The following is an 11,064-nucleotide window of genomic DNA, read 5'->3' as shown; positions in this document are numbered from 1 at the left end:
GATTTTTTTCTTCTTCATTTTTCATTTTCATTTTTCTTTAATTTCCAAATTTTTCTTTGCTGATAATATTCCACTCACAAATATCTTTTCAACGAGCACAAAATCGCAACTTCATTCAAATTCATCAAAAGTTACGCCATTTATGTCTCAGCTGCAAATTATTTTGAGACAGACTTTAGTTTGCTTTCCTAACTTAAAATTGTAAGATTGGCCCTTTTCTTGTAGTGGAGAAGGATCCCATCTACAAGAGAAAAGTGCCGATCTCTAAGTTTTAACATTAGCAAAGTAAAATATTTTTCTTAGACACTTATTTTGAGATTGAACCGTTTGCCTTGACGTACATCTGTCTCGGAATTTATGCATTTATGAGAGTATGATGGTATAGTTATGTAAATTGTCATAATTGTTTTCTATATAATTCAAAATTGCGATAAACATTACTTAGTAACAAAACTTATGTGTATAAAAATTGATATAATAAATTAATTCGATAAAATATCTGAGTCATAGAGCAGAAGAAGTGATACTTGAGATATTTAAGTTAAATGTACGTTTCTAGTATCCCTATCGTGTATTAATTCGTAAAATATAATGTTTTTACTCGATATCCATGAATTACGCGAAAACCAGTTCTCCAAATACGAAATTTCTGTATATTATTTATCATCTTTCTTTTTAGAATCATTTTTATCCGTCGTTGATTTATCATTATCGTTTGTTGTCTTATCGCTCGTTTCATTGTCGTTTACGGTCGTTGAATTCTCGTTATTAGCCGACGATTTTTCTTCGGTATAAGCGCTTGCAATAGCTTTGTTTTTCTCCTGAGTCTCTTTTAAAAGGTCAGCGACTTTATCGTGTAAAGAAGTTGACCAATTTTCCATTTTATCGAGTTCAGAATTTAACTGATCCATCTCTTGATCTAATGCTTCGAAATCTGAAAAATGGAAATATATTACATTTAAAATACTTTCGCAAATGATAACACCTTTTCTAACCACTGATCTACTTAACTGAATCGGAAACCTCGTTATAATAGAAGTATATCCAGTTAAGAGCTTTTTTAAGTCAGCTTTAAAATTTGTCTCATTTTCACTAAAAATCTGTAAGCCGTTAGCCAATCTATTAAGTCTATAATAAAGCAATATACGTTTTTTTATAAGAGCATTCAAAATTTTTTCTAACCTAAATAGACACTTCAAATTAAAGTTAGAAAACCCTTAGTTTAGCTCCTTGCAAAATTTGTGATGTGTGTAGAAAACGAGAGTTAGAGGCAAGACAAATACATACCATCATCTCCAAGGTCATCAGGATCTTGGATAGCCATTGCATGAACACCGTTTGTTATTTTTCCTGCCTGTCTACCATTCATTATATTTTTACTGAAAAATATAAATATTCAAAATAATAAGTATTGAGATAGATAGATGTCAATGAACATGGTCAGTTATCGGGCAAATAAATAGGAGTATGTGTTCAATGCCAATCAAGTTCACCTTCTCGTACGCCTCAAAATATGATTTCAGCCTGATGATTCAGCCCTGGTCAGCCTTTCTCTGAAGAGACTCTGACTCCATAGGGACTACTACCACAGGGTGCTAACCCTGATTTACAGGAAAGTGTGTCTTAGGTACCACCACCCCCTTTTTAATAACGGGTACTAACAATTAGAAGCCGGTTAGAAAAATATGGGTATACATCCTTCTAGACATTTACCAGGGTGATAGTAGTTGTATGATCTATCCTGGAATTTCATAAGTGTCATTTTAGAGTAAATTCTATATCACGGAAATTAATCTATAACAGTTTCAAATTTTGTATGAAATAGAACATTTTATAAACGGCCTATAAACTTCAAGTAATATCGGAAAATGGCATACACATATGGATTCGAAGTCGCTAATTATCTTATCATTCAATACAAAATTATTTATTATTTACAAATAGCTCTATTAGAACATGGTGGATCAATTTCATTAAAACGCTAATCATCATGATTTGGAAATTCTGGCCGTTTTGAATTGCACATAATTTTTCAAAAAGCCCTTTACCCAGCTTTACCATCTAATATTTTACACTTTATACCAAATAATAATCTTTTCTAATCTACAAATATTTTAATCTGGTTAATGTACAGTTTATTGTTAGGTAAAAAAAGAACTAAAACATAATCAATAAAATTTCAATGCTCTAAAAAAATAAAAAAAATAAGTTAATACACAAAATATAATACTTTAACTTTGACTTTATTTGAGTGTTTCAAAGGAAATGAACAATGATGCATTGTAAATTATCAAAGGTTTACTCATCGCAGGAAAAAAGTTCCTGATAATGAATTTTTTGCATTCTAGAAACATCAATTTTAATTTTAATCACTTAATTTTCACAAAAATCAATCAAAATGTAAGAAAAACCTTTCTAATAATTTTATTCATGAATAAACACAGTTACTAAATGTAATAACTAAAATATTATAACACTGAATGAACATTGTTTGACGTCTCGTGCCAGTTGGGAAAAGTAAGTATTCTAAACAGGTGGTAACAATGAAGATCGTTCTGTTAGAAGTGCTCGTCGCCCAATAGAAATCTTACACAATGGGCAAACATTTTTTACACGTAACCAACTTTTCAAACATTTCTTATGATAGCAATGTCCACAGGGGCACAAAATAACATTTTCTCCCATAATGAAATCATCCAAACAAATTGTGCATGTGGGATTCAAACATGCTGCTTCATTTTTACGACAACATAGGTGAACGACAACTTTATCAGGTTCATAAGGTACTACACGACAGCCATCAAACATTGTTTGACCTACTGACCCATGTCTTCTATAGCAACACCCAGGGTCTTCATCATATGCATAATCACGCTCAATACATCCACATGTCATCCCAACACGTTCAAATACACCACAGAAACAATCATACATGCGACAACATGAGACAATACAAGCCAAAAAACTGATAAATGCAAATGCAATGATGAGGTAAAAAAGAACTAGATAAATATCCATTGTTCATTTCAATATTGGATGTAAAATCAATCTTTCTACAAATCTTTTGAATACCTAGAAAAATTGATGATTACAATCCCAAACTTTTAATGTACTTTGTAAAAGCTCACTGAAAGATCAATGAAAATTAGCTGCCTTACAGACAATGTAATACAATTTCCTTACAACTCAGCTTATAATGAAATATAAATGGGGGGATCAGACCCCGCTGCACACTATGTGACGTTTTGAAGGGTGACATTTTACAGCCACTCGTTGTGCAAAGCACTGAAAGCCCTAGTCACCAAAATAAAAAAGGGCCATATTGTGAAATAAAAATTTCTGGAGTAATCTATATACTAAAAGTCTAATGTGAGTGAGCCGTGAGGGGGGCCATAATGGATTTTTGAGATGGGAGTTCGAGAAGTTACGTGACCAATTGTTTGGCTGGATGGATGGGTGGTTGAAAACGAAAGCGAAAGTGGTCAGGGGAAGAGTGTAAAAATTAGCGTTTTTGTGAAGAAGTCGTTGCAGTGCAAATCTTTCGCAAATTTAAAAACCCACTTTCCCTTGGAAATAATTGACGTTTTTTGTTTTTTTGGGACCCTTGGGGCATAAGCTACCCGTTGACCGCCAAAATTTCAAAATTCGCGAATTGACCATTGACAACATTAGGGGTAAAGGGAGCCAAAGATGTCACAGATTTAGGAAAAACTTCAAGTGCGATATCTTGAGTTTGAAAAGGAGTTGGGAGGTCGTTGACCCCTCATTGGATCGAGAATTCTATTGGGAATAAGATGGGAAGGGTTGTGAGGCTTGAGTACTTGAGTAATTTTTAGGCGTTTTCAGTCGATGATGTCAGAAGAACAGGAAAAATGTGATATCTCGAGATTGGAAAGGAGTTAGGAGATAGTTCTGAACCCTCATTGGATCAAAAACTTAATGGAGAATAATTTGGGAGGGGTAAGAGTGGGTACAGTATAAAGAGACTTTCGAAAATAAATATATTCAAACTGAGGCATTTTGGGTCCGATGACGTCATCAAAACCTGAAAATCCAATATCTGAAGTTTGAGAAGGATTCAAGCAATGATTGACCCCTCATCGGATCGGAAATCATCGTGAGAATTTTTTGGCTATATGACAAAATGATTTCAGTGAGGTGAAAAGTTCATTACCCTTGCGACGACGTCAAACATTAAATATGCGATTTCTTGAGCTTCAATCAGTGGTAATATTTCGTTCTTTGGGCTTAGAATTCAAGCTTATTACCCTCCCCAACCACCATCCAAACACCAAAGGGCTTTTGATGTGTTCAACAACACTCTACACAGCGGCAGGTGTGACGCTGGGTGACGGCTAGTTAGTTACTAATAGACCATTGCGTTCTCCCAAACGACTATCAATGACTGATCAATAGACAATTGAATTAAGTCTATTCTAAAATCTTGAGTATCGATCAGTTGCTTTAAGGGGTCACTCACAAATCGATTATGGTTAGGTAAGGGGAATTGATGAACCAGTTACCCTAACCGTCGACCACCAGCATGCCTTCGAGCTGCCGTTTAAAAATTAGAAAATGTGGAGTGAAAGTGAACCTCTGGACAAAACAGATGTTGTTCATTACTGTAGAATCGTCCAATATCGACATGCGTCTTGTTATTTCGACATAGCTGTAGGCTGGTTTTCGAAATAAAAAATCAAACATAAACAAATACATACCAAAGTTACCAATCAATCACTAAATTGCAGTGAAGTCAAGTTTGAAGATATTCTTTATTAGAAAAACAGTTAAAAGCAGTCAAAATGCAATTTACCTTTAAGATAAGTTACCTCCTGAGTTTGTCTTTGTTATGCTAAAATATAACAAACCTTTGTCATGCTGTCTAATTACAAAATCCTCCAATCACCACTTCTCCGCTATCTTGTTTCACTTTAAATGCCGTGTTTTTAAATTCCTTAGCTACATTATATGTACGGAAAAGGTTTTCTCCAGGTTTTTTCAATCCCGGGATTAAACTACGAGGGCGGTTCCGCCTGCTTATTTTCCTTTCGGCGTTGAGCCATGGGGGGATACTTAACAATAAAAGAGATTTTATAATAAGGTCAGTGCTTCCGAATCCGACACGCTAAAGCTCTGAACGCTGTATTAGTGATGATGAGGAAAACTTATACTTATAGCCCGGTGAGGGCCATTTATAGCTTTTTGATAGACTGGATGGCGCTAATAAGGGGGGGCGTACCAGTTTGTCGGTGTGTCAGTATTGACCCTTTTTTGCGTCGGTATTTCGGTGATTTACAAAGAATGTGTCGGTATTTCGGTGTTTGAGATGCTTTTCAGTGACAGAAAATGTTAAATTTTCAATCGGTGATACGGTAATTTTTCTCAAAACGTCGACGAAAAGGTGCTAAAATCAAGGGTTATTTCTCAGAAATCCCTCCTATGTGATATGTCATATTAGAACTTTGAAAAAAACATGATAATAAGCAAAATGTTATATAATATTTTTTGTTTCACTTTAAATGCCGTGTTTTAAAATTCCTTAGCTTTATTATATGTACGGAAAAGGTTTTCTCCAGGTTTTTTCAATACCGGGATTAAACTATGAGGGCGGTTCCGCCCGCTTATTTTTCTTTCGGCGTTGAGCCCTGGGGATACTTAACAATAAAAGAGATTTTAAGATTAATGTTGAAAAGCATATTTTTTCGATAAATTTAGGCGATACTCAACAAAAAATAAGGTGGTTTTAAACAAATCTTTGACAAATTGGCGTTTCTTTCTGTTCTAATATATGCAAATCACGTCGAAAAAAGAATATATATTTCCGCCTTTACTTTCACTTTCGCTTTCGTGTTACGCGATTCCAATTGGATGAATACCGCTCGCTAACAAATTCTGAAGTCTTTAGCTTCGGGATTCTGATTGGATCATTTCCCGCGTCACGGTTGAATTTTGATTGGTTGAAAGTTTCTGAGCGTGAATTCTGATTGGATGAATACCTGAAAAGTAAACAATAGTATGTAAGTATTTTGCTTATCAAAACCTAAAGAATCCCAGGTGGTTTTATTTACTTTGCATGACGATAATTAAGCCTACAAAACACCGAGAAATAAACCCAACATAGAACAGGTGTATTTTGTAATGTAGAATATGATAGCGTGAATCTTTTTGAAATTCTATGTCAGGATTTTTTCTCAATGCCTCGTAACTATGCCCGGGGTACTCGTTGCTAAGACCTTATGTTAAAAACGAAAGCGATTACGGCAAAAAGTAGCAATTTTCGACATACCTCAAATATTGATACTTGACTGTACTGAACATTTAGCATGGAATGAACAATCAATGTTTTAGGGATTTAAAAAAAAACATCAACAACATTTATTTTATAATCTAAATTGGCGTTTTTCTAAGACAAGGGGAATTACCGTAGAATCGTCTAATATCGACACCCCTCCTTTAAAGTCGACACTGGATCTGTAAAATAATCAAAACAAACTCATCCATCAAACTAAAAGTTCAGTAATTGAATTGAATTGAATTGAAACATTGCAATTCTTTCAATTAAAAATGCAGCCAAATTAGCAATCAGCAATTTCACACAGCATATTAAACATGAAACGCATGCAAACTTTAATAATCATTCTCATACCCATCATTAAAATTTTACAACTTTATTACGCTTCAACGTTCAAGTCACGTGATAAAACTAATTCGCGCTTAGTCGGTCTGGTTTCCCCTTCCTTATTAATCACAAATACACGCTCTAGGCGCTAAGAGGCCGCACGCCGTAATGTCCAGTATGGTGGTCACATTAAATTTGAAAGGAAACGGGGTTCTATTTATTATTTTCGGTTCACTGTAAAAAAGTTTACTCAAAAATTCCTTGCGTGCAAAATGTTGTTTTGATTTGGATATCTTCGTTGATAGCATGCTAATTAGTTTTTTAGTGATACTACATCGTTAAAGTTTTCTTTTCATACATAAGTAATAACACTTCACATTTCTCATATTATATCAACAAGCTGTGACGTGATAGGGAGAGTACAATTCAGTACAGTCAAGTATCAATATTCGAGGTATTACGAAAATTGCTACTTTTTGCCGTAATCGCTTTTGTTTTTAACATAAGGTCTTAGCAACGGGTACCCCGGGCATAGTTACGGGACATTGAGAAAAATCCTGACATAGAATTTCAAAAAGATTCACACTTTCATTGAAAAAACCTGGAGAAAACCTTTTCCGTACATATAATGTAGCTAAGGAATTTTAAAACACGGCATTTAAAGTGAAACAAGATGGCGAGAAGTAGTGATTGGAGGTTTTTGTAATTAGACAGCATGACAAAGGTTTGTTATATTTTAGCATAACAAAGACAAACTCAGGAGGTAAGTTAAATTGCGTTTTGACTGCTTTTAACTGTTTTTCTAATAAAGAATATCTTCAAACTTGACTTCACTGATGTTACCGTAAGTTGGTCTAATGTCGACATCCGTCTTCTAATTTCGACATCCTTCTTTATAGATAGGAATAATAAGAAGGTCGAAATGACTGATAGACTAAAGATTTTTCCTCTCATCGTGCTATAATCAAAGTCAATAGACCTTTTCGCCTTTCCGTCCGCCATCTTGAATTGTATGCAAAAATACAGGAACGAAAATGCCGTGGTTGGATTTAGTTGGAATGTATGCAAAACATATGCAAGTTTACACAAAGATTAAAAAGACAACAAAGCATCTTATTAATAAATATTATAATCATTAGAACAATAAAAGATGGAATTTCTTAATCCAAAAGGAAATATTTACAGAACAACAAAAGCCTTTTAGGAATTTGTTCTTAAAGACATTGCATATTCTGTTTTCATGCCATAAAAAAATTCCACGAAGACGGAGTACACACATCAACTTTCAAAACACGCAAACTGAAAGCAGTAATTATGACGTCACACTTTCTCAATGTTTTCATTTGATCATTTGGCGGCTCTATTCCCAGGAGAATAATTTGCCGTCAGCCGAATAAGGATTGTTTTTTACCTTCGCAGGTGATTTTTCAGTTTGAGTTTCTGTCTAATGTTATGGTCTTTTGAAGTGCTTGTTCTAAGAGATGAGTGAATATAATTGTTTTTAGTTTTCAAGAGAAGCAAATTTAATCTTTTTTTACAAGATTACACTTTAATATAATGCGAATTATGCATGTAAGTTTTTAAAATTCATACTTTCTTTTTGCATATGTTTTGCATACTTTCTAAGGGAATTTCACCACGGCAATTCGGCCACCATAATTTTTGCATACAATTCAATATGGCGGATGGAAAGGCGAAAAGGTCTATCAGCGATTCCGACCTTCCTCAGTTTCTATTGTTCCTATCTCTAAAGAAGGGTGTCGAAATTAGAAGACAGATGTCAACATCAGTTAGGGAAACCATCCAGGATCCTGCCATTCTATAAGCCAGCAAAAACTAAATGCCACTTGTAAACTTAAGTTTCTTACCATTTTCGATTAGGGAGGTCGGGCCTTACGCGTGCGGCAGTAACAAAACATAGATTTTCGAAAAAAAATATTCAAGCTTACATACCTCAAAGAAGGAAACCTCTTTTGACATAAGTATTTTTTCCAAAGTGTAGAGAATTTATTCAGCTTTCTTTTGCAGAAAAAATCAGCACATCATGTCTTCATTTTCCTTCAAAATTTTAAAATGTGTACTCGCGGGTGAGTTTCTTCAAACTTCTTGTTCGCGGCACGGCAAAATTTTTTATCCGGGGGTTCTAAAATCCAAAGCGCTAGCCACCCGAAACAGCTATCGACCTGGAATTTTTTGCATCGTTCCCCGCGATAGTTTAGCTTTTGAGACGTACCACGTTCGTTGGTTGGAGCAACGTATATTTTTCAGGAAGTCAAATTATGTACTTAAATGCGTTTTTTTTTTTTTCATTGAAAAAATCAAATTTTTTTATCGAACGTGAATTTTTTAGAAGAACAATGTTTTTTCTTCCAAATGAAAAAGTAAAATCAAGCTGTTTTCGGGTGGCAAGCGCGGGAAAGATTATGGTTTTTACCCCCGTTTCCAGCTACATCTACGGAAAATCAAACTCCCACCAAGCCTCCGCGCGGAATTTTTCATAAACACTTTCGCTTTGGTGCCGTGATGAAGTACAAAATGCTGGCGATGCGTGCAACGAAAATGCTGAAAATATGAACTTCCAAATGGAAGCTTTGGAACTTTAAGAATTGGGAAGGTAAATGACCCCCTCATTTTTCTTCTGATGGTTATGGCTTTCCATTAAACTTGGTTTGGTATTCTGCAAGTAGTTGAAATTTCCTCTGACCACCCTATTCCATCAATCACCCAATTGCTTACTCCCAAAGCTGAGCCAAAACAAATTATCTCCATTATTGGCGCCCTTTTGGATCTATTGTTATGGCCATCTAAAATGGTGGAAAGAGTTGCGGAAAGACAGGGGCGCCCGCTAGTTCGAGGGTGGGTAACGCCAAAACGCCCAATATGATCTTCCAACAAAAAGCGAGTTAGTTACCGCGCGAGTTACGTCATACACTCCACCGCAGCGCACAACGAACGGTGTTTTAGTGAATATCAATAATTATAAGAATATCTATGTGCTTAAATTCAGTAAACTTTGAGTGCTTCATTAATATTAGAAGATAAGAAGATAAAAAATGCGCTGGATAATTTCCATTGTAACAGTTTGGTCAATCATTGCTGAAAGTTTGAAAAAAATTTTCTGACGCAAAAAAAAAATTCAGCCAATTAAAAGCACAGTGTGCTTATATTTACTATGTTTGCTACATCGTCTAGGCTAAAAAAGTGCGAAAAGACACGAACGTCATTTTTTAATGAGTGTTGTTATGATTTTTTAGATCGCGGTCGCGTACAGGAACTCGCCAAATGTTCCAAACTGAACATTAGACCAACTTACGGTACTTTTCACGATGTGCATGTTACTGTTTGATCGCTTCGTCTTGAGTGACCCCTAAAGTGACCCCTAAAACATCCCCTAACTAACGATATTGTGGGTGTTTTTCAATTCATTTGGCTATTATATTGGCTATCGATTGCGATTGTGATCAATCAATCATTTCATTAGAGTCAATTGGGGAATAATCAATCAATCGATAAGCAATCAATCCACTTTTCAAATCCATCGATTGGTTTTCAATTGGAAAAAGTTATTGGTTGTATCGAGTGGGAGAGTCTGCTGAAGAAGCCCAACAGTCAAGGAAACACTGGGAAATTGTAGCAAAAATATAGAATTTCCTTTAACGGGGTGCTGCAAAGTCAAGTTTATACCTACTGATATTATAGCCTGCATCCTACCTGACTGACTTCAGAGAAAAGCAAACATTTAAAATTGGGCACCAGCAATAACAATGATAATTGATATATGTAAAAATTAGCAAATTATGTCACTTTTCTTTTGGAATGGAACAGGTCGCAATTTTTCGAATCAATTTTAGTTCTAATTGACCTATATTCAGAAAATAATCAGTGAATTTTAATTCAATAATGGTAACAATAATAGAGGTTCCTAGTCCGTAATTCCTCTGACCCGGCTAACCCGGCTTATTCTCCGGATAGTAGTGAACCTTTAGACATTTTATTTTTGAGAACATTTTTTTCTTCTCTATTTTCGTTTTACCGCCGCTCGCTCTCCATTTTGAAGTCTTGTGAAGTCAAGTGATATGGCAACTAATTACACACCTAGCACACCCAATGTACAAAATATCTTCCGACCACTGACCACCTATATTATAAAAAGGTCAGTGCTTCCGAATCCGACACGCTAAAGCTCTGAACGCTGTATTAGTGATGATGAGGAAAACTTATACTTATAGCCCGGTGAGGGCCATTTATAGCTTTTTGATAGACTGGATGGCGCTAATAAGGGGGGCGTACCAGTTTGTCGGTGTGTCGGTATTGACACTTTTTTGCGTCGGTATTTCGGTGATTAACAAAAAATGTGTCGGTATTTCGGTGTTTGAGATGCTTTTCGGTGACAAAAAATGTTAAATTTTTAATCGGTGATACGGTAATTTTTCTCAAAACGTCGA

General features: G+C 35.2%; 1 protein-coding gene across 1 annotated transcript; it reads right to left on the bottom strand.

Annotated features, from left to right (window-relative positions):
* Positions 1 to 380: 380 nt before the first annotated feature.
* Positions 381 to 1,411, bottom strand: LOC136820710 (bublin coiled-coil protein-like). The gene is made up of 2 exons (XM_067076926.1): positions 1,288 to 1,411; positions 381 to 934 (listed from the first exon to the last, which is right to left on the bottom strand). The coding sequence occupies exons 1-2, from the start codon at positions 1,367 to 1,369 to the stop codon at positions 657 to 659; spliced, it is 360 nt and encodes a 119-aa protein (XP_066933027.1). The 5' UTR covers positions 1,370 to 1,411; the 3' UTR covers positions 381 to 656.
* Between the last annotated feature and the right edge of the window lie 9,653 nt (positions 1,412 to 11,064).

The sequence above is a fragment of the Clytia hemisphaerica genome, unplaced genomic scaffold (genome assembly GCF_902728285.1).
Source record: "Clytia hemisphaerica strain Z4C2 unplaced genomic scaffold, Clytia hemisphaerica genome assembly, whole genome shotgun sequence".
Lineage (NCBI taxonomy): Eukaryota > Metazoa > Cnidaria > Hydrozoa > Leptothecata > Clytiidae > Clytia > Clytia hemisphaerica.
The sequence above is the reverse complement of the archived record's forward strand: the minus strand, read 5'-3'. Positions and strand labels throughout refer to the sequence as shown.